The following is a 24314-nucleotide window of genomic DNA, read 5'->3' as shown; positions in this document are numbered from 1 at the left end:
TGGGGCCCCCGGGCGCGGCCGGGACGAGCCTCCGGAGAGCTACCCTCAACGACAGGACCACGAACTACAGGCCCTGGAGGCCATCTACGGCGCGGACTTCCAAGACCTGCGGCCGGACGCTTGCGGACCGGTAGGAACGTGGCTTGTCAGGCCCGGGCTGGTGTGCCCTGGCCTCCCCCGGCCCTGGGCCAAAGCCCAGACACTTCCAGATAGGACCGCCGCTTTAAGATCCTGCAGTCTTTCGTCCCTCAGGTTCCACCCATGCTCACTTTTAGTTCTTGCACCTGCAGCTGGTCTCCAGAACCCCACCTAGGCCGAATTCTTCCACAGCCCTTTCCCCATGATTTCCCCAGAGGAATTCCCAGGGATTCCTCTCTCTTACCTGACACTGCTTCTTATTCCTGCCTACATCCCGTAACATATCTGCCTCCTTCCAACCTTGTGCTTTTTCCCCCTTGAAAGCCCTCGCAGATGATACAACAGCACATTCATACGCACCCGTTGCTACTTTGTTCTGAGAACGCTTTTTGGGCGCTCGCACAGGCCTTAACGTCCTCAATCAGAATTCTCGTTTCATCCATGCATTCAGATCTGCACGCCGCATAATTCCCGCTGTACTCCCCAGGTATCCTCACTGTGTTTTCCGATACGGAGGAACTTTGCATACGTCTGCACCTTCCTCTAAGACATGTAGCTCAGAATGTAGCACACATTCATCTTAGCTGTAGTGGAGAGAGGGTTCTAGACTGAGTCTAGAGCAGGAGTGTCCAATCTTTTGGCTTCCCCGGGCCACAAAAAATACACTAACGATAGCTGATAATCTAAAAAAAAAAAAAATCGCAAAAAACCCTCAATGTTTTAAGACAGTTGACGAATGTGTGTTGGGCCACATTCAACGCCATACAGGGCTGCATGCGGCCCATGGGCCTTGGGTTGAACCAGCTTGCTTCAGACTTTTTAAAATGGCATTTTGTTTAAAATATTATTTTGCCTTTAAAATATTATTTTGACTTTTTGTCTGGAAATTAAGGCACATTATAAATTATTTATACTGACAGTTTTTTCCCCATCCTTGAAGAGTTGATCTACCAAACTGTTTCTGAATGTTATATTATCATTTAAAACATACTTCTAACTTCATCTGCTTTTTTTTTTTTTTTTGAGACAGGGTCTTGCTCTGTCACCCAGGCAGGAGTGCAGGAGCATGATCACGGCTCACTGCAGCCTATTCTCAAGCAGTCCTTCTGCCTCAGCCTGTCAAGTAGCTGGGACTACAGGCACATGCCACTACACCTGGTTAATTTTTTAAATTTTTTATAGAGACAGAGTCTTGCTCTGTTACCCGGGCTGGTATCAAGTTCCTGAGCACATGCAATCCTCTCACCTTGGCCTCTGAAAGTGCTGGGATTACAGACGTGAGCCACCGCGCCTGGCCTCTTCATCTGCTTTTAACTCTGGCATTTCATAACATCTGCTTTATCTGCACATCCAGGATTTCCTCAAGAAATACCATCTGCTGGAGCTATCAGGGCAAAATATTCTCCCTCAAACTCAGGGTTCTTCTTCCTTCATGAAATTTGTTTTAGGCGTTAGGAATACAGCTGTGGGCAAAACAGACAAAAATCCTTGCCCTCAGGGAGCTTACTTTTCTAATGCTTAATATGAAGTTATTTGTAACCTGAAATAGTAAAAGTATAAATATTCCCCTTAACATGACAGAGAAGTTGGTGATTGGGCAACTTCAATGTTCCCAAACATTGAGAATCAGGAAGTAGGCCCAACAGGCAGCCAAAATAGTGTCTCGAAGTGTACACCAGACTCAACACAAAGTCCCTAAGGCTTCGTTCTGAACCAGTTTGTTTACTTTATACAAGCTTAGTTGTCTGCTCCTAGGGCTGCAGAAAAATGGAAGAAAAAAAGCAACTTCTTTTAGGTCAGGATATTGGTAACCCCAAGAATTTATAGCTGGTGGCTTTCATAACAAGATGAAAGATTAGACAAACCAAAGCAAAAACTATAGAAGGCAGGCAGGAGAATTTAAATAGCTGTCTGTGGCCTGTTGTACACAGGGCAAATGGCCTCAACCATTCATAGGCCCGGCAGGCAAGTAATTGATGGTCTCAAGGATGAATCAGAGTTTAGTCATTCAACAAGCACTTATTATCACCTACTATTTGCCAGGGAAAAGTGATGCAGGTCCGAAATCCTTTATCCACAACTCTTTATTGAGAGGGAGTTTCTCTCTGTCACCCAGGCTGGAGTGCAGTGGTGCGATCTCAGCTCATTGCAACCTCCACCTCCCAGGTTCAAGCGATTCTTGTGCCTCAGCCTCCCAAGCAGCTGGGATTACAGGTGTCTGCCTCCACACTTGACTAATTTTTGTATTTTTAGTAGAGACAGAGTTTCATTATGTTGGCCAGGCTGGTCTCGAACTCCTGACCTCAAGTGATCCTCCCGCCTTGCCTCCCAAAATGCTGGGATTACAGGTGTGAGCCACCATGCCCAGCCTTTTATCCAAAACTCTTGAGACTTGATGGGTTTCAGAACTCAGAAGTGCTTCTGTTCACGTTTTTGTGTGCACATTACACACGTTACCTAATGCCTTCCTCAGTGTCTGGGGCAGCATTGAAAATCAAACACAATGAAACGTAGAAATACTCAAATTTCACACTGAACAGATAAACACTATTACTAACCTCATGTTAGTTCAGGCTAAATTTACTGCCAATAAATTCAGGTTAGATTTTTTTTTCCAACTTCTTTTAGTGGGGATGTGTTGTAATATAAATTTCAGTTTAGTAGCGTATGTATATCATTTATAAATAACATTTTGAGGTGCATGCTAAAAACTTTTGCATTTGTAAAAAGTTTGGATACTGCCAGTTTAAAGTATCTATAATTTATAGATAGTTACAAATTGCTAACTTATTTTGGCTAGCTTTCCACAACAGCAAAAGGTCTGCTCATTTATAATTGGATAGCTTTTAGAAACATCCCTCCAAAAAACTTGCTTCAATCCCTGGATCCGCCAGTAGTGTATGGTGGTGTTTGTTTTCCTTTATCTTCAACAATACTATATGTGTTAGACTGTTTCATCCTTGCCAGGTAAAGGAAACATATCTCATTTTAATTTTTATTTATTTATAAATTATCTAGAACACCTTTGTTTACAAACCATTGATTTTTCTTTTCCTGTGAACTGCTCATGCTCTTTGGTTTACTCTTCCACCCTGTGGTCCATTTTCTTGTTTATTTGTAAGAACTAAATATCGTAAGAAAATTAGCATTTTGGGTCTATCATGCATATATTTTCTCCTAATCATATGCATTTATTTACGTAATTTATGTGATTTTTTAAATGTGAATAGAGTCAAAATGACTTATTTTTTTGTGTTATGGTCCCTGTGGGGTTTTTTTTTCCCCCTCTGCTCCAATGTTACTAAAAACCAAATTCTTCAAAGTTTACTTTCAACTTGTTCATGACTTCGTTTTTAAATTTTCACCAAATAAAGATATAAGTAGTTTTTTTTTTAAATTCTTCTTTCCATCGAAGTATGGGCCTAGGCCACCTCCCCGTGTGCATCCTTCCTCTTCCTGCTAAGCAGCTAGACAAATACAGGCAGTTGAATTTTTCATTGTCTTCCACTCATTTGAAATGCCATTCCTACAAGCCCAATGCCTGGTAAAACAAACAAAAAACTTTCTAAAATTGTTATTGAATGAAATAATTCTCAAATGTATTTTGAGTCTCTTTTTTTCCTTGTCTGGAATGCTTGGTCTCTGGCTTATCTTAGCTTCAATGCTACATCCTGCTACCTCCTCAGATAGTTCTTTGATAACCACATTTAATTACATACCCTCACACCCGAAGTCATTCGCTAAGGAGAGCACCACGTCATCTCTTCAACAGCACTCTCTAAACTTGCACTTATATGTTTATGATGTTTGTTTTCCCCCACCAGACTGAAGTTCCTTGAGAGCAGGAACCATATCCGTGTTCTCACCTCTGTGGACTAAGCACAGTGCCTGACACAGAGTCAGTGCTTAACAAATGTGGGTGATGGATGTGTGATGGGTGAATGAGTGGATGCAAGGGCTGTGGACCAAAGAGTGCCTAACCCTGCTGGGACCACATTTGCAGAATTATGCTTTATGGAAGGACCCACACATTTATCAAGGATTATTATAAAGTCGTATAAGAAGTGATCTTATGAAATTTGTACACATAGTAGAAGAGAACAGTGTTTATTATATGGTACTCCTCGTAAGGTTCATGTTATAAATTTCTGTTAGCATTTAGTGTTGCTAAGTACTTTGCTTCCCTGAAATAATTTTTGGGTTTTCTCTTTTCTGATGATACCACGTTTCTCTTTTTGCCCCGCCTGCCAGGACATTCCGAGAAAAAAATCAAGGCTCAATCCCAGCAACTTAGGATGGCATAATAAAAGAGTGGCTTATGGGAGGAGACAGGGTTTGGAGTCAAGGCGGGTTTGAATCCCAGCTCTGTCCCTGTGTATCTGTGGGCAAGAATGTAAAACTCCCTGAACCTGAGCTTCTGTATCTGTAAAATGGAGATGGCACCTGCCTTGCAAAGTTGGTAAGGTGCCTGGGCCATGGGAGTGCTCAGCCATTATTTTTTCTCTCAAGACTCCCCTTTTTCATTATATACATAGAATATGAACTACTTCAAACCCACTTTGGAAAAAGGGTATATAAGTTGAAGAACAAGGGTATTTGGTGATTTGATGAAAAGCAGTTGATTGAAAACATGCAGTTCTGTCCTTGTCAAGGGTTTTCATTTGTTAATATCTCAGTATTCAGATCTCAATTAAAATCTCCCCTGCTCACAGAGGCCTTCCCTAACCCACCTGTCTGGATATCTTCTCCTTACCCACCACTGTGTCCCTCTACTCTGCTTTGTTTTCTTTACAGCACTCATCACTATTTGAAATCACTTGTCTTCTAGTTTGTATCAGCTGGTTGGGACTGTGTCTGTCTAAATTTACCTCTGCACTCCCAGCTTCCCGGAGAGCACCCAGACATAATAACTCAGTAACATCTGAATGAATGGAAGCTGAGTGGAACATTTTGGTTCGTTCCTTAGATAACTTAAAAAAGGAAAATGCATTTTCTCTGGCTCAGGTTTTTTTAAAAAATCATGCTTTTGGAAAGTATGCCAGATTATCTATGTAAAATATAATTGCAAATATTTTTAAAGTAGAACTTTTGATCTAAAATGATCATTATCTTAATCATTAATGATTGGCTCTACAGCTATGAAAAAAAGTTTTTGTTTTTCCTCTTTTAGGTCAAAGAGCCCCCTGAAATCAATTTAGTTTTGTACCCCCAAGGCCTAACTGGTGAAGAAGTATATGTAAAAGTGGATTTGAGGGTTAAATGTCCACCTACCTATCCAGATGTGTGAGTACATTTATAAATAACTTTGACATGGTTTCAGTTTTCTGTTTTGACAACATAGAAACAGATTGAAATTAGTAGTATTTTCTCCTTCCTGCTCCCATTCCACATAAAATTTCATTTCCTATATTTCAACAAAACTACATCAGCAATAGATGTTTTCATGAAACCTGTCTCATTTTAAGCCTGTTTGTAGCTATAGAATTGTCACTGCAGATACTAATATTTGCCCAGTGACTATTTTGCTTCCTTTGATGTGTTAACTTTTGTTTATTTATTTCTTCATAAGTTAGGAAGAGGAAAAATTTGGAAGAAAACGATAGAGGCATGGTGACTATTGAAAGTACTTACATAGTTAGAGTATGGTTGTATTAGAAACTCAGCAAGTCTGTGCCTGAGATGACCTTTCGCTGCCTAGAGTGAGGGAGAGTATTTGGAGCTGTGCTTCCTCTCAGTGGGGCACTGCTGGCGAGTGTCCATCGTACAGGGCTGTGCCATGCACTGCAGGATGCTTAGCATCCCTGGCCCCCACCTACCAATGCCACGAGTGTCCTCCAGGCATTGAAACAACCAAATAACCTGCATATTTCCAAATTCCCCCTGAAGGCGACGTCACCTCTGGTTGAGAACTTTTAGTTAGAGACGGGATTTCACTGTGTTAGCCAGGGTGGTCTTGATCTCCTGCCCTCGTGATCCGCCTGCCTCGGCCTCCCAAAGTGCTGGGATTACAGGCGTGAGCCACTGCACCCAGCCAGCCATCAGCCCTTAAGTATGTATATTTGGTGTAATCTTTCCCCATACATCCCACATGCAAAGGCAGGTTGGCCTGGATGGCGTTAAGTAGTTTGAACTTACTGGATGGGGAACCAGTGAAGGTTTCTGAGAAGGAAAGGGACAAATAAAAGGAAACTCTGCTTTACACAGTGGGTGGTAAATTTATGGAATTTATTATCCTAAGAAGTGATAGGGAGGATATGAAAAGACGGATAGGTCAGAATTGAGCTCCTTGAAGTCAGTAACCGTTCTTAGCCCCCAAAACTGTACTGAGAGTATTATAGTAGGTATACTATACCTACTATAAAAATATTAATGAAGCATTAATGGAAAATGATCATTAAAAATTTATGAAAGGAAATTCAGACAGTGCCTCTCTAGGTTTTTTTTTTTTCCTGACACCAAATACATTATGCCTTTTCTGATACCGTGTGGGTGTCCAATAGTTCAGTTCAATTCTGATATTATCTGTAGTTAGCATAGACTCAGATTAAGGACTCAGTTCCACAAGATTGCCTCCATTTCTGATGCTAGTTGCAAGTCCCAATACTTCTGACCATTTATAGCCAGTATTTATAACTGGCTATAAATTTGGGGGTTTCCACCGCCCCCTCCTAAGTTGCCATAATTGCTAGAATGCGTCACAGAACTCAGTTTCTGTGAGTTACATTTACCAGTTTGTCATAAAGGATACGGCTGCGGAATAGCCACATGGAAGAATTATGAAGGGTAAGGTGTGTGGGAAGAGGCACAGAGCTTCCATACCCTCTTCAGGCATGGCACCCTCCCAGCACCTCCCTGTGTTCTTCAACCACGAATCTCCCTGAACCCTGTCGTGTAGGGGTTTTTACGGAGGTTTCATTATGTAGAGATGATTGATTAATTAAATCTTTGGCTGCTGGTGATTGAACTTGATCTTCAGCCCTCTACTCCTCCCCAAAGATCTGGGATGGGACTGAAATTTCTCACCCTGTAATCAAGGCTTAGTTTTTCTGGTGACCAGTCCTGATCCTGAAGCTACCCAGGTACTGACCAGAGTTACCTCATGAGCCCTAACTCCAGTATGGTTGGAAGGGATTTGTTATGAAAAACATAAGATGCTCTTCTCACCCCTGTTGCTCAGGAAATTCCAAGGGTGATAGGATCTCTGTGCCAGGAACAGGGATCAAGACCAAATATATAATTTTTTATTATACCATAGCCTCAAGAATTCAAAGTGTTTATTCTTGAAAAATCAAAATAAAGAAAAAGTTATATGTGCTATAATGTTATACATATATAAGTGCTAAAATATTAATTATAGCATTATTTGTGAAAGTAAAGCAATTGGAAGCAGTCTAAATGTCAAACACTAGAGTGAGGTTTCTTCAGCTTGGCAATACTGACATGTGGGCAGTTGTTGTGGGGGCCGTCCTGGGCTTCGTGGGATATTTAGTAGCATCCCTGACCTCTGTCTGCTAGATGTTGGGAGTACATTTCTCCCCAGGTTGTGACAATCAAAAAAAGTCTCTAGATGTTGACAGATATCCCCTGGGGCCAAAATCACCCCTGGTTAAGAATCATGGCACTAGATAACTATTCAGGTAAATCTTAATGTGTCCACTTGATAAAAATATTATGGGATGATTGTTTTTAACATTGAAATGCTGATAAAAAGTTAAAAAGCAAGCATTATAATATCAGCTACATAAACTATGAATTATATGGCAAGGAAATAAAGAGAACATTAGAATTTTCTTTGAAGTTTAATTAGCATCATTGATGAATTTTTCACCATTCTGTTAATATTGCTGTATAATGATTACTTATTTTTTAAATTATGACAAAAAGCTTAATTTAGGGTAATATTCTTACCCTTTTGAATACAGTACAGGAAAACATTGCTTTTCTGCAGAATAGTCCTTGATACTACTGTGAAAGAGAGACTCCTGGGTTAGATTCTGGAATTCTGGAAATTTCAGCCCTATCCCAGACCTTTGGGGAGGAATTCTGGAAATTCTAAATTCTGGAAATTTCAGCCCCATCCCAGCTCTTTGGGGAGGGAGGAATCTAACCCTGGATTCCATACGTAGACTGAGGACTGTATGGTTGGTTTTTCTATTCTTTCCCTCATATAAACTACTTTCTGTCAAGTTTTATCTACAGAAATAGATAATGATCATAGCACCCTGTCATACTGAAGCATTGAGAGAACGCATAGATAAGTGCATACTCAAGACTTCACGGGGTGAAATGCCATGAATTACTCAGAAATGCTTGGTAAAAAGTGATGAGTCATCATCTCTTCAGTTAAAATTAAATAACTCCTATTTAATCTCAGAGAGTTGTTATTGGATATTTATTGGTTGGGAATGAAATGAAATCCGAGGGCTGGTTGTGTAATTTCCTTGAGTTGAAAATGTTGACTTAGATGAGCTCTAGGCAGAGTTGCAGAGAGTGTACATGACTAGATGTATTTATACACAGGAAGTGAGCATTTCCACCTTGTTTCCATCAGAATGAGTGATTGGGATGCAGCAGTGTGTTGTGGGAATACTAGAGGGATCGCCAGGGCTCCGTCTCACCTAGTTATTCTTGTTCTGCTTTATGCTAGAGCACACCTGAGTGCAGAGCACTTGGCCTTGCCAGTGAGCTGTCAGAGCTAGGTTAATTCACATCGGCTGCAAGCTAGGGTAGAGAATTACCATACAGAGGAGCACATGGTTAAGTTACTAGGCTAGAGTCAGCCACAGAACTGGAATGATTTTTTTTGTTTGTTTGTTTTTTAAGCGAAGAACTCAGAGTTAGGGATCCAGGGCAAATCATAGGAAATAAATAGTAATTGATGTTGGGAAATTTCAATCGGCTTGTAAAGCTGAAATTAGATACAGGGGTCAAGGAAGTCTGACAGCTCAGACAGAAGGCTTTGGCCAGCCCACTTCTTCCCTGTAGGATGCAGGTGACTCCACTGTGTCAACTGGAGTTGCAGGGATATGTTGAAGTCCCTTTGAGATTAAGGACCTCAGGCCCAGAGTGCTTTCAGTTTAGCAAATATTGATGCAAACAGGCTATACTTTCTGGAGTAACTCTTTTTTGTTTTTTTTTTTTTTTTGCCTTTTCCAGAGTTCCTGCAATAGAGTTAAAAAATGCCAAAGGTCTATCAAATGAAAGTGTTAATTTGTTAAAATCTCGCCTAGAAGAACTGGCCAAGAAACACTGTGGGGAGGTAAGATTTGTTAAACTGGAATTAAGACAGTAAACTTCCCCATTGCACCTCAAATCCAATTTTGAGTAGCATGTTTTGTGTTTTATTGGTTCTACAAAAGGGAACATTGTGATTTTTATTTATTTAATAGGATTAATGAAATGTGTAGTCTATAGATGGTACTGTTGATGCTGAAGAATGTTTCTGAAAACATTCAGAAACATGGGCCCCATCCCATGTCGGGGATGGTGGCTCACACTTGTAATTCCAGCACTTTGGGAGGCTGAGGTGGGAGGATCACTTGAGTCCAGAAGTTTGAGGCCAACCTGAGCAAAATGGCGAGCACTTGTCTCTAAAAAATTTACTGAGTGTGGTGGTGTATGCCGATAGTGCAAGCTACTCAGGAGGCTGAGGTGGGAGAATTGCATGAGCCCAGGAGTTTGAGGTTACAGTGAGCTATGATCACACCCCTTCACTCCAGCCTGGGCCATAGAGCAAGATCCTGTCTCTTAAAAATAAAAAAAGAAGAATTTTTCTGAAAACAGTTGATGTGAACCCAGCCACACTTTTTGTACACTTTGGATCTGGCATCATGACTTGATCTTGACTTGAACCTTTTTGTTGGAAAAATGCATCAGACAAGCAATTTCTGACTGCCTCTCCCCTTTGCATATCAGAGGAATTTGTTGTTTTCTTTCTCGATAATTAGCAACACACTCTACTCCTTCAATGTCTATCATATACCTGAGCATTTACACTGAGTTCAGTACTCATTCTTTTTTAATCTGCTGAACATTAGGATCTACATATGAGTTCTCTCTTGGGTGGCACAGCTCTCTCTGGAAGGCAAGACTAAGTGTCTTCTGGAGGCAGAGTATGGCTGTGCTTTCCTTAGGCCAGACCAGTTCCCTCGAAGTATAACACTTGTTTGCCTCACTTTTGTGTAAAATCACTCAGTGTTTTTACCTGGCAGCTCATGCTTAACGATCCCTTTATGTGAAAGCTGGGAAGAGGTGCCCTCGGCTTCCATGTCTGTTTCAGACTTTTATTAGAGATAACCACAGGTAACATTCACCTCACAGAAAGTAACTGGACAGATTTTTACTTGCTTTTCATAACACAATGAGTCATAGTACAATCCATGGACTGCCTTTTAGCTGTAAAAATTGTGTCCATTGAAGTTGCTGCTTCCAAGAACTTCAGTGATTAATGAGATATAGAAAGTGAGTGTAGAACAGCCTGGATTAAAAAACTAGGCCTTGGGAATGATTCCAAAGTTCTTTCTAGTATACGGGACTCCAGTGTCTAACTGAAAAATAATATTAAGTTATATGGAAAATTCAACTACAGAGAAACTTCTGGTTTCCTGGATTTTTGATTTGTGTTTAATTTTTTTTTTTTTTTGAGAGACAAAGTCTCACCGTCTTGCCCAGGCTGGTCCCAAACTCCTGGCTCAAGCAATCCTCCTACCTCAGCCTCCCAAAGTGCTAGGATTACAGGCCCAAGCCACCACACCCAGCCTGATTTAAATTTTTATTTTGAGATAATTACATATTTATATATACCTCTTACCCAGTTTGCCCCAACAGTAACAGTTTGCTGCACTGTAGTACAATGTCATAACCAGGATATTGACATTGATACAATCAAGATACAGAATATTGTTCTCACCACAAGGATCTCTCATGTTGCCCTTCTGCAGCCACTCCCTAAACTCTACCCTCTCCACATCTGCATTGCTCCTTGGGTCCTAAGGCCCTAGCCAGTGTGCTTTCTACTCTTTACCTTTCAGGGTCATCTTACACTTGTTTTATTTGTAATGTCCGGGGTTTTTTAGTTGTATTTGGTAGAAGGAATAGGAAAAAGTAGGTATACTCCATCTTCCCAGAAGTGGAAGTCCTGATTTGTGATTTTTAATATTTACTATGTTCCCAGTAACTAGTAAGAGTCCCATGCCTTTCCTGTCTGTTCCACTACAGCTGCCTTTTGTGAAGGGAACATGTCGTGATTATTAAAAGAGGCAGAAACTGGTAAAGACATAGTAGTTTTGTACCCCAGTGTTTATAGCAGCGTTATTCACAAGAACGAAAAGGTGGAAACAACCCTGGGTCCACTGACAGGTGCATGGATAAACAAAATGTGGTATATACATATAAGGGAATATCATTCAACCTTAATAAGGAAGGAGGTTCTGACACGTGCTACGAAATAAATGAACCTTGAGGACATTATGCTAAGTGAAAGAAGCTGGTAACAAAAAGGCAAACACTATATGCTTCCACTTACATGAGGTACCTTGAGTAGTCGAGTTCACAGAGGCAGAAAGTAGAACAGTGGTTGCTAGGAGCTATGGGGAGGAGAGAATGGAAAGTTATTTAATGAGTACAGTTTGAGAAGAAGAAACAGTTCTGGAAATGGATGATGGAGATGGTTGTACAACAATGTGAATGTACTTAATGCTACTGAACATATATTTAATGGTTAAAATAGTAAATATGCTGTGTACATTTTGCCACAATTTAAAAAACACAGGCGTACCTCTAATTGTGCTTTACTTTATTACATTTCACAGATTATTGTGCTTTTTACAAATGGAAGGTCTGTGGCAACCCTGCATTGAGCAAGTCTATCAGTGTCATTTTTCCAAACAGATGTGCTCACTTCATGTCTCGGTGTCACATTTTGGTAGTTTTCACAATGTTTCAACTTTTTCATTATTACTATATTTGTTTTGATGATCTGTTATCCATGACCTTTGATGTTACTATTGTAATTGTTTTGGGGCACCATAGACTCTGCCCATGTAGACAGCAAAGTTATTTGATCAATGTTGTGTGTGTTCTAACTACTGACCAGCCATTCCCCTCTCTCCCTCCCTCTCTTCTTGGGCCTCCCTATTCCCTGAGACACAGAAATATTGATATTAGCCCAATTAATAACCATACAATAGCCTTAAATGTTCAAATAAAAAGAAAAGTTGCATGTCTATCTTTAAATCAAAAGCTAGAAATGATGAGGTTTAGTGAGGAACGCTGTTAAAAACCAAGATAGGCCAAAAGGCCTCTTACACTAAACAGTTAGCCAAGTTGTGAATGCGAAGGAAAAGTTCTTGAAGGAGAATAAAAGTGCTACTCAAGTGAACACGTGAATGATAAGAAAGCAAAACAGCTTTATTGCTAATATGGAGAAAGTTTTAGTGGCCTGGAAAGAAGATTAAATTAGCCGCCACATTCCCTTATGCCAACGCATAATCTGGATCAAGGCCCTAACTGTCTTCAATTCTGTGAATGCTGAGAAGAGATGAGGGAGCTGCAGAAGAAAAGTTAAAAGGTAGCAGAGCTTGGTTCCTGAGGTTTAAGGAAAGAAGCCATCTTCATAACATAAAAGTGCAAGGTGAAGCAGCATGTGGTCATGAAGAAGCTTCAGCAAGTTATCCAGAAGATCTAAGATAATTGATAAAGTTAGCTACAGATTTTCAGTGTAGATGAAACAGTCTTATATTGGAAGAAGATGCCATCTGGGATTTTCACAGCTAGAGAGGAGAAGTCAATGTGTGGCTTCAAAGCCTTATTAAAGGACAGACTGACTTTCTTGTTAGGAGCTAATACAGTTGCTGACTTTTCAAAAGTTGAGGCCAGTGCTCACTTACCATTCCAAAGTTCTAGGACCCTTAAGAATTTTGCTAAATCTCCTTTGTCTTTATAAATGGAAAGGCAAAGCCTGTATGATGGCACATCTGTTACAGCAGGGTTTACTGAGTATTTTAAGACCATTGTTGAGACCTACTGCCCTGAAGAAAAAAGATTCCCGTTAAAATATTATTGCTCATTGACAGCACACCTAGTCACCCAAGAACTCTGATGGAGATGTACAAGGAGATTATTGTTGTTTTCATGCCTGCTAACACAACATCCATTCTGCAGCCTGCGGTTAAAGGAGTCATTTTGACTTTCAAGTGTTACTATTTAAGAAATACATTTTACAAACTTATAGCTGCCATAGATAGTGATTCCTTTGATCTGATGTATCTTAGCAAAGTAAATGGAAAACCTTCTGGAAAGGATTCACCATTCCAGGTGCCATTAAATACATGATTTATGGAAAGGGGTCAAAATATCAACATGAACAGGAGTTTGGAATATGATTCTGACCCTCATGGATGACTTTGAGGGGTTCAATACTTCACTGGAAGAAGTAACTGCAGAAGTGGTGGAAATATCAAGAGGACTATTACTAGAATTAGAAGTGGAGCCTGAAGATGTGACTGATTTGTTGCAACCTCATGATAAAACTTTAACAGATGATTAGTTGCCTCTTATAGATGAGCAGGGAAAGTGGTTTCTTGAGTGGTTCCTGAAGATGCTGTGAACATTGTTGAAATGACAATCGAGCATGTAGAATATTTCATAAACTTTGTTTTGAAGCAGCAGCAGGGTTGGAGAGGATTGACCCCAACTTTGAATGAAGTTCAACCGTGACTCAAAGCTATCAAACAGCATTGAATGCTACAGAGAAATCTTCCATGAAAGGAAGAGTCAATCGGTGCAGCAATCTTCATTGTTGTCTTCTTTTAAGAAATTGCCGCAACCACCCCAGCCTTCACCAGCCACACCCTGATCAGTCAGCAGCCGTCATCAAGATAAAACCCTCTGTCTGCAAAAAGATTATGTCATCCTAAAGGTTCAGATGATCATTTGTATTTCTTAGCAATAAAGCATTTTAAAATTGAGGTATATACATTGATTTCTACAGACATAATGCTATTTTACACCTAATAGACTACCATACAGTATCAACATAACTTTTTTTTTTTTTTTTTTTTGATACGGAGTCTTACTCTGTCGCCCAGGCTGGAGTGCAGTGGCCGGATCTCAGCTCACTGCAAGCTCCGCCTCCCGGGTTTACGCCATTCTCCTGCCTCTCCCGAGTAGCTGGGACTACAGGCGCCCACCACCTCGCCCGGCTAGTTTTTTGTATTTTTTAGTAGAGACGGGGTTTCACCGTGTTAGCCAGGATGGTCTCGATCTCCTGACCTCGTGATCCGCCCATCTCGGCCTCCCAAAGTGCTGGGATTACAGGCTTGAGCCACCGCGTCCGGCCAACATAATTTTTATATGCACTGGGAAACCAAAAACTTTGTGTGACTTACTTTATTGTGACATTTGCTTTATTGAAGTGGTCTGAGACTGAACCTGCAATGTCTCCGAGGGCCGCCTGTGCTAGCGTTCATCTGAGTCATCGTCATATAATGAGATTTGAATGGACATTAAACATGGGAAGGCACTGCGCAAATCACTCTTCTTGTTTATCTAAAATTCGTTTCCATTAAGTCTGAAGTACTGGAAAGTCTAAAATAGACATAATTCTAAAGAAATTGTTTTTATTTTCAAGTAAAATAGAGTATAATTAGGTACTAAAGCATGGCATAGGGATTCATTGCGGTATGGCATTCACTGAAACTTGCCTTTTAAAACTAGGAGTCATTTAATTATTTGAATGGAAGTAAGTACTCAAAAACAGCCTATTCTTAAGCACTTCCAATTGCTTATAATTTTTAATCTATATACAGCTCTTTGTCATGTAAAAGTAAACTTAAATATACTCTATTTTTTCAAATTTTTAAAGCCAAGTTTATTTTTTTATTAAGTTATTCGACAAATATTTATTGTCTGTGTACCATGTGTCAAGTGCTATTCCAGCACTGGGAAAACCACAGTGAGCAAACCACACCGTGGGCTGCCGTGAGAAGGGAACAGACAGAAGGCAGTCAAATAACTGCACAACCAACCAGGCAGTTATAAGTGCCATGAAGAAAATCAGGGAGGGGGGTCTAGAGAGTGTGACGGTGGAGTGGCTGTTCTTTACAAGGCGTTCAGGAGAGGCCTTCAAGACTTGAGCAGAGGTCTGAAGGAGGCCAGTGAGCCCTGTAGCACCAGGCAAGTAGGAGGCAAGAGCCAGTTTGGAAAGCATTCTTTTCATCCAGTCTTAGAAGGTTTATCAGATCGATTTGTACAGAAAACTCTAGCAAAGTAAATAGAACAGCAAAAGAAAAACCCTCCACAGCTTGGCTTCTGCCTTCTTTTTGGTTTAGAAGTGGTTTCTCTTTGACATGATAGAAATTGCCTACTTTCCCCAGCTTTCCTTAGAAGAGCTTTTCTTAGAATAACCTGCCTCTTAGACTGTAGACTAGTGTTTCTGACTCTAAAGTGAAATATATCCAGTAAATGCCACAGCTTCTGGTGTAAGAAAAAATGCATTAACATCACCCAACAAGAGCTGTGCTTTCTTTGTATTTGCTCCCCAAGAGAAAGGCAGGATACTAAATGAACTAACTTTATATTTTTGTGTACAATGACTTCTATTATTATTTACCACCCTGTTAAGTCCCTTTAGAAATGGTTTCAAACATATAATGAAAATAAGAGTTTTAAAATTGCTTCATTGTAACTGAGGGAAAAAAATCTCAGTGTTATGTTTCTCATCTGCAGAAGGATTGGCACTCTTTACCTCTTTGGGGTTGGGTAATCACTGAGGGAGGGGTCTCAGAAACCTTTATTCCGTTGATTTATCAACCCAAGTATGACTTGCGTCTCCTGGGGGTAAGGGAAAGGGGCTTCCTATGTTCACATAAAGAATGTGTGAAAGGGAGACCATTTTCTTCCTCATTCTAGATGTGAATGCTTCTGTAAGTGGAAATAAAGTGCTTTCTAAGTATTTATCAGCCTCTTATATAAAATACTTTCTAAGTATTTATCAGCTTCTTACTGAAACATTACTAGCAAGGAGATAATGAGGCCTTTAAATATTTGCCTCTGTTCTTCCAACAGAATATTTTCAGTATGTTGCATAGACAGATAAAGCTCTGATGTTAGCAATGAGTATTCTCTGCCCAACTCTCATTATGTAGACAGGTTTTCTAGTTGGGAAGACAGCTTTTACTTTCATTCAGTCTTAAATGTTTTATCAGATTTATTTCTAAAGAAAAATTTTTTTTGGATTTATTATAGAGAAAATGCCAATAAGTTGAATAGGTCTACAAAAGAAAAGTGAAGCTTTTTATTTACCTAGGTAATCATCTGTCTTGATAATAACACAATGCAATGGGCCCTTTAAAAGCTTTTTCCTGCTGTGATTGTCTCATATACCAAATTCAGAATATGTCATATTGAAAAGAATAATAGCATTCTAAGTGGGCCTCTGACTGCCGATTTGCTTTCCCGTTCTGTAGCCTCTCCTGTTTGGGCCTTCCCATTGTTTGATCATTTGTGGTTGATTTTTATGCGTTTAGGTGATGATCTTTGAACTGGCTTACCACGTGCAGTCATTTCTCAGTGAGCATAACAAGCCCCCTCCCAAGTCTTTTCACGAAGAAATGCTGGAAAGGCGGGCTCAGGAGGAGCAGCAGAGGCTGTTGGAAGCCAAACGGAAAGAAGAGCAGGAGGTGAGATACCCTTGTCCATGTCTGTGTGCATGCCAGCCTGGAGAATTGCAAACTACTGTAGGTTTCATCTGTCTCTGCCTACAAACTTATCTTTAAGTTTTGCCCAACCTTTCATTCAAGAAAGGTAGATACATGTGAGAGTATGAAAAAGTGAGCCAGACGTGGTGGCTCACATCTGTAATCCCAGCACTTTGGGAGGCCAAGGCGGGCGGATCACAAGGTCAGGCGATCAAGACCATCTTGGCTAACACGGTGAAACCCCGTCTCTACTAAAAATACAAAAAAGATTAGCCAGGCATGGTGACGGGCACCTGTAGTCCCAGCTACTTGGGAGGCTGAGGCAGGAGAATGGTGTGAACCTGGGAGGCGGAGCTTGCAGTGAGCCGAGATCACGCCACTGCACTCCAGCCTGGGCCGCAGAGCAAGACTCCATCTCAAAAAAAAAGTAATATGAGTGATTCCCTTCTGACACTTATCAATACTGCCCCTTAGAGCCCTCAGTCCAGGTCTTAAAGAAATAAAAGAGAAGAGAAAAGAAGCTGTTTAACCAAACCACCTGTGGTCTTTTGGAGCTTGTGAGGGTGTACAGGAATTCACTGTGTTTTAGAGGCTATTTTCTTCTTCCCTGTGCGAGACAAGTATCTCATGCCCAAATGAGTAGCAAAAGTCAGATAATAAATTTTTTGTTCAAACATTTAGATGTATATATTATCTTTGATTTAAAGGATTTTAAAAATAAGACAGTTTACATCCTTATGCAAACAGATTAAAGAAAAAATACAAATGGTTACCGTTTGTATTTAAATCAAAGATAATATATGCATCTAAATGGTTACCATTTGTATTTTATAAACTCCTGTTTATATCCTATGCTGACAGTCTAAAACTTTGTTTAAATACAGGTTTGTTTAAATACAAATAGTTGCCATTTGTATTTAAATCAAAGATAATATATACATCAAATGGTTACCATTGGTATTTTTCTTTAATTTGTTTGCATAAGGATATAAACTCCTGCCTTATTTTTAAAATCTTTTAAATCAAAGATAATATATGCATCTAAATTTCCTTTTTGATTTTAATTTATTTTTCCAAATGTTTAAATTTATATTTGTTTTTTCTATTTAGTACCTTAATCAACTTATCTAGAGCTTATTTTGATTCAGGTTATTAAAAAAAGCCTAAGTATATTTTTCTTAGGCATTTTCCTAACACATTTATTAAATAATAATTCTTTAAGTGATTCGTAATACTTCCTTTATATGTTTAAAAATAGTTTAATGTATTTTAATATTAATAGCAAACTTGCAAGAACTGCATAGAAGACAGATAACGTTAAAAACATGTACTTCCATGTAGGACAACTCAGTTAGAAAAGTATAGTGAGGCCAGTTGTGGTGTCTCACGCCTGTAATCCCAGGACTTTGGGAGGCTGAGGCAGGCGGATCACTTGAGGCCAGGAGTTCGAGACCAGCGTGGCCAACGTGGCAAAACCCTATCTCTACTAAAAATTAAAAAATGAGCCGGGCGTGGTGGCTCACACGTGTAATCCCAGCTACTCAGGAGGCTGGGGCACAAGAATTGCTTGAACTCGGGAGGTGGAGGTTGCAGTGAGCCAAGATCATTCCATTGCACTCCAGCCTGGGGGACAGCTAGACTCTGTCTTCAAAAAAAAAAAAAAAAAGAAAAGCATAGTGAATGGGTGTAATCTACTGTATGATAAGAATGCTACAAACCGTTTAGTTGCCATCAATAAAAAGTGTACTTGTTTTGATCCTTCTGTAGTTGATAAGCTTGATGATTGGGTGTTCACACATGTGAGATACGCCACCCTTGAACCTTGTTAGGACATCAGCACATTACCCATCTGACACGAAAGCGAAAGAAAGAAAGAAAAGAATTTACTTGTTTTTAAAAAAATCCCAATACTAGCATTATCCAGAAATATGTAACAGGTTTATCTATAATTATTATAAAGTTGAACTGCGGAAACTTGTTCACTGAAACATTTTGATTTGCATTAATGCTTTACATCCCCCCATTTATATTAAAAATTCACACATGAATGAAAATAGAAAAACGGCCAATATGTGATTTCTGTCCCCTTTTTCCACTCACAATCATATATGTAGGTACCTTTTGACCCCATGGGAAAAAAATATGTAACATTTAGAACTATTAGGAATAAGAAGATAATTTTTTTTTTGGGGAGGGTGAGGGGAGAATGAAATTTCCCATCATAGTGGATTCTTCTTTTTTTTTTTTTTGAGACAGACTTTCACTCTTGTAGTCCCAGGCTGGAGTGCAGTGGTGTGACCTCAGCTCACTGCAACCTCCACCTCCCAGATTCCATTGATTCTCCTGTCTCAACCTCCCAAGTAGCTGCGATTACAGGCTTGAGCCACCATGCCCAATCCATTTTGGATTCTTAACCTTGCTCTCCACGTGTGCGTCATGCTAGCTGGATATCTTTCAGCACAATTGTTACATGTTTGGCATGGATAGATAGCACACGGATTGGTGTTTTCAAAAAGGCCAACCAGATAGGCCTCCCTTGCCTCCTGCAAAGCACCAATAGCTGCACTCTGGAAGCACAGATCTGTTTTAAAATCCTGAGCAATTTCTCTCACCAGATGCTGGAAGGGGAGTTTGTGAATCAATTCGGTGTACTTGTGGTAACGTCTAGTTTCCCGGAATGCCACAGTATCAGGCCTGAAACGGTAGATTTCTTCACTCCTCCAGTAGAAGATGCAGTCTTGCAAGCGGCATTTTGTAGCCAGAGGCTTCAACCCGGGAGGCAGAGGTTGCAATGAGCCAGGTGCTTTACCACCTGTGGATTTGTGAGCAGTCTCCTTTGTATTATACAAGCCATAGTATAGAGACCTCCTTACTTACCCACTTCTCCTTCTGCTGGAGTTATAGATGGTGCAGCGGCAGCTGCAGACACCATTCTTAAGTGCATCTTAACTGCTTACCTATACTAGATTCTGTTTGTCAATGATCTGTTCAACTCATCTGTTTTTTCTTGAATCTCTACCACACTCTTTGAATTATTATATCTTTATAATGTTTTAATATCTGACAAATCAAGCCTACCCCCCCCATCCCTTCGTCTTCCATTGTTTTTGTTTCTCAGCCATTCTCACCCATTTATTCTTACAGAAGATCTACAGAATTGCTTTCCCAGAGTCAAAACAAAACAAACCTCCTGGGATTTCTATTGAGTTTTTAAAAACTTACATATTTATTTAGGAAGAATTGGTATCTTCACAGTATTTAGACTTCCCATCCAGGATTGTTTCTTTTTCCAACCAGTACTATTTGTTTTTGTTTTCTGCTTTTTGGATTTTTTTTTTTTTTTTTTTTTGAGACAGTGTCTTGCTCTGTCGCCCAGGCTGGAGTGCAGTGGCGTGATCTTGGCTCACTGCAGCTCAAGGGATCCTCCCGCCTAAGCCGCCTGCGTAGCTGGGACTACAGGTGTACTCCACTGCACCTACCTAATTTTAAAATTTTTTTGTAGAGACAAGATTTCCCTATGTTGCCAGGCTGGTCTTGAACTCCTGGGCTCAACCAATCCTCCAGCCTCGACCTCTCAAAGTGTTAGGATTACAGGCATGGGCCACCGTGCCCAGCACCATTTATATATCTATTTTTATCTTTTGGTGAGGCGTTCTAATTTTCTAGATAGTAGGGTTTCTTAAAGTTACTTTTAGCGTTTTGTTCTTAGGTTCTTACGCCTCTTTTTTCATTTTATTTTGTTTCTGCATCATTTTGTTTATCCTGTGCTTTACATTAACACTGTCTTTTTTAGGTGCCATTGATTTTGTTACTTATTTTCTATTTAAGTGTGTAGCCTAGTTATTGTTGGGAGTTTGTAGTTCTTTTTCTTAATTATTTTTATTTTATTTTATTTTTATTTCTTGAGACAGAGTCTTGCTCTGTTGCCCAAACTGGAGTGCAGTGGTACGATACTGGCTCACTATAACCTCCACCTCTCAGGTTCAAGCGATTCTCCTGCATTAGCCTCCCGAGTAGCTGGGATTATAGGCACCCACCACCATGCCTGGCTAATTTTTGTATTTTTAGTAGAGATGGGGTTTTGCTATGTTGGCCAGGCTGGTCTCAAACTCCTGACCTTGTGATCCATCCACCTTGGCCTCCCAAAGTGATGGGATTACACGTGTGAGCCACCGCGCCCTGCTGGGAGTTTGTAGTTTTTATTATTGTCCTTGTTGTTAGGAAGGCTAATTTTTATTAGAAGATAGTGATTATTTAGCTAACAATTTTGTTTTCATCTACTGCTATAGCTACCTATAAGTTTGAGGTATGTTTTTACATGTTGTATTATTGCTATTATGGTTTTTGGTGAATCTCTTAATAGTTTTGATATTTATAATCTGGAATTTTAGAGGAATAATACAAAATAGAGATCAAAACACCACTTTTAACATTGAGAAAGCTGGGCCGGGCGCGGTGGCTCAAGCCTGTAATCCCAGCACTTTGGGAGGCCGAGACGGGCAGATCACGAGGTCAGGAGATCGAGACCATCCTGGCTAACACGGTGAAACCCTGTCTCTACTAAAAAAATACAAAAAACTAGCCGGGTGAGGTGGTGGGCACCTGTAGTCCCAGCTACTCGGGAGGCTGAGGCAGGAGAATGGCGTGAACCTGGGAGGCGGGGCTTGCAGTGAGCTGAGATCCGGCCACTGCACTCCAGCCTGGGGAACAGAGCCAGACTCCGTCTCAAAAAAAAAAAAAAAAACAAAAAAAAACATTGAGAAAGCTGATTGGAACATGCAGGTGATTAAAGAATGGCAGGTAGGTGTGGTACTTGGGCCATGGCCACCCCAGGTCCAGGCATTGAGGCTTGCTCAGCCCACCTTCACCAAGCTGACCTAGATCCCCATGGCAGAGAGCAGGCACAAGTGCTTGTTCTCTGCAGATAGACAGATATCAAACAGGAGGGGCTAAGACAAATGTGAGAAGAAGCGAGAAGCCAACAGTGTTGCTGTAGTGGAAGTCTCCTGCATGTGGAAACATGAAGAATGGGGAGTAAATGCCCCTCCCCACACATTCTCAAACCTGTTTAAATGGGAATGCCTATTGCATAAGAACTCTGATAAAACTGATAGAACTGCAGTTTGTACTAAGATGCTGTATTTTAAGATCTCTTAGGAAAAGAGGGTTTGAATTATTGAAAGTTAAAAGATTTTTCTGTAGTTCCATAATTTATATGTTGTATAGATTTCAGAGATTGCCTTTTGATGATGGTTTGATTTATTTCAGCAACGTGAAATCCTACATGAGATCCAGAGAAGGAAAGAAGAGATAAAAGAAGAGAAAAAAAGGAAAGAAATGGCTAAGCAGGTACCCTATCAACTCCAACATAATAAAATAATTTACATTTTGCAAAACAAAGTGTTTTTATTTCCACTGATGACATCTGTGTTACTATCAGTAATACAAAATAAAATGAAGCACTAAAAATAAATAAATATTCACCGTGTATTTCAGACTCCCCAAATAGGTGGCAAAATTTAGAGTTTTATGTTGTCAGTGGATGATTTAGACTTACATAATTACTATAATTTATCAAATGAGGGAGGGAAGAGATTGCAGCTTTAATAATTAACTTGGACTAAAATTGTTTCTTTTTGAGACAGAGTCTTGTTCTGTTACCCAGGCTGAAGTACAATGGCATGATCTCAGCTCACCGTAACCTCCACCTCCCAGGTTCAAGCAATTCTTGTGCCTCAGCCTTCCGAGTATTTGAGATTATAGGTGTGTGCCACTACGCCTGGCTAATTTTTGTATTTTTTAGCAGAGATGGGATTTCGCCATGTTGGCCAGGCTGGTCCTTAACTCCTGGCCTCAAGTGATCCACCCACCACCACGGCCTCCCAAAGTATTGGGATTACAGGTGTGCGCCACCACACCCGACCAAGAATTCTTAATACCTGGAAAATAAAATGATTTGTTGATACTGAAGAGGGAATAGAAACCATATGGAGCTGCCTGAAATTTCATTCAGTGGTGAAAAAGAGTTATTCAACAGAGCAGATTTAAAAGGCAGTGGTGAAAAAGGATAGAGTACTTTTTCCTTTATTTTTCCTGAGTCTAGCTCAAGCAAAAAACCAGTCAGACATGTTTGGAGAAATTCAGATAAAATGTTACTCATTCTCTTTTACATAATTATAGCATTAAACTTAAGGGACACAATGTGGTAGCAGGAGGCAGGAAGCTGAAGCACAAGCAAACTTCCCCTGGTTTAAAGCTTCAGCTTTTCTACTGCCTCGCTCTGTGACCTTGGCAAGGTGACATTCTCTGTGACTCACTTTACTTGTCCCTTAAAATGGGACTGATAATGCCTTTCTTTCTGTCTTGTATAATCACTTCCACAGACAAGTGTACTGCCCTATGTGAAACTAAACCTGCGTAGAAACGTAAGATGAGATCCCCGTTTCCACCAGTGCTCCTGTCTTGCGCCTGACCTGCCTTCCTATCAGCCACTCTCCACCTTCTCTTTGATTCCCCCTTCTTCTGTTCATCTCCTATTACTCTTCTCCCTAACTTTTTACACTATTGCAAGATTCTAAGCATTTTCATTTATAAAATTTACATTTTCTTGAAACCAAAACCTGGACTTCAGTTTTTGAGCCAGTACATTTTTAGGCATTAACGTTTTTTTAATTTTATTTTTTAATGACAAATAATAGTTGTATGTATTCATGGGGTATATAGTGACGTTTTGATACATGTAATGTATAGTGATCAGATCAGGGTAATTAGCACATCCATCATTGCAAACATTTATCATTTCTTTGTGTTGGAAACATTCAATGTCCTCCTTCTAGCTATTTTAAACTATTAAAAGTTGAGTTCAATTTTATTTCACTTGTAAACATTCAGCTTAAAATTTGCATTCTATGTTGAATTAATAATTATGTACCATGATTGTCTTCCATTTGTGACTTACATCTAAAGTAGGTTTTACTTTTCTTGTTCTAGGAACGTTTGGAAATTGCTAGTTTGTCAAACCAAGATCATACCTCTAAGAAGGACCCAGGAGGACACAGAACAGCTGCCGTTCTACATGGAGGCTCTCCTGACTTTGTAGGAAATGGTAAACATCGGGCAAATTCCTCAGGAAGGTCGAGGTAAGTCCCTGGGATTTCTGATCTGGGAGAATGAAAGATGTAGAAGGATTTCACTACATTAAAGATGTAGTGAAATTTGATGGAAATTTAAGGCGATAGTCTTAATAACTTTTTTAAACCTTATGTATCTTAATATATTAGCAATATATTGAGTATATTTTTAGCAATATGAAACAAAATTGCATTTAACACTTTCCAAGTATCTATCATGAATCTAGTTTTGTTGCTCATTCCCTTTTTTTTATTTTGAGACGGTGTCTCACTCTGTCACCCAGGCTGGAGTGCAATGGCGTGGTCTCAGCTCACTGCAACCTCTGCCTTCTGGGTTCAAGCGATTCTC

The 24314-nt window shown here is 40.0% G+C and overlaps 1 protein-coding gene across 1 annotated transcript in view; it reads left to right on the top strand.

The window, feature by feature from the left end:
- Nucleotides 1–6: 6 nt before the first annotated feature.
- EIF2AK4 (eukaryotic translation initiation factor 2 alpha kinase 4) overlaps nucleotides 7–24314 on the top strand; it is a 109186-nt gene continuing 84878 nt past the window's right edge. The window contains exons 1-6 of the mRNA XM_011989318.1: nucleotides 7–130; nucleotides 5309–5421; nucleotides 9295–9397; nucleotides 16665–16817; nucleotides 22104–22184; nucleotides 23826–23974. Of these exons, the coding sequence (XP_011844708.1) occupies nucleotides 16668–16817; nucleotides 22104–22184; nucleotides 23826–23974 (380 nt within the window). The 5' untranslated portion in view covers nucleotides 7–130; nucleotides 5309–5421; nucleotides 9295–9397; nucleotides 16665–16667. The remainder of the gene's footprint in view (nucleotides 131–5308; nucleotides 5422–9294; nucleotides 9398–16664; nucleotides 16818–22103; nucleotides 22185–23825; nucleotides 23975–24314) is intronic.

The sequence above is a fragment of the Mandrillus leucophaeus genome, unplaced genomic scaffold (genome assembly GCF_000951045.1).
Source record: "Mandrillus leucophaeus isolate KB7577 unplaced genomic scaffold, Mleu.le_1.0 Scaffold35, whole genome shotgun sequence".
NCBI classification, from domain to species: Eukaryota; Metazoa; Chordata; class Mammalia; order Primates; family Cercopithecidae; genus Mandrillus; species Mandrillus leucophaeus.
Note: the sequence above shows the minus strand (reverse complement) of the source record. Positions and strands in the feature narration are given on the sequence as shown.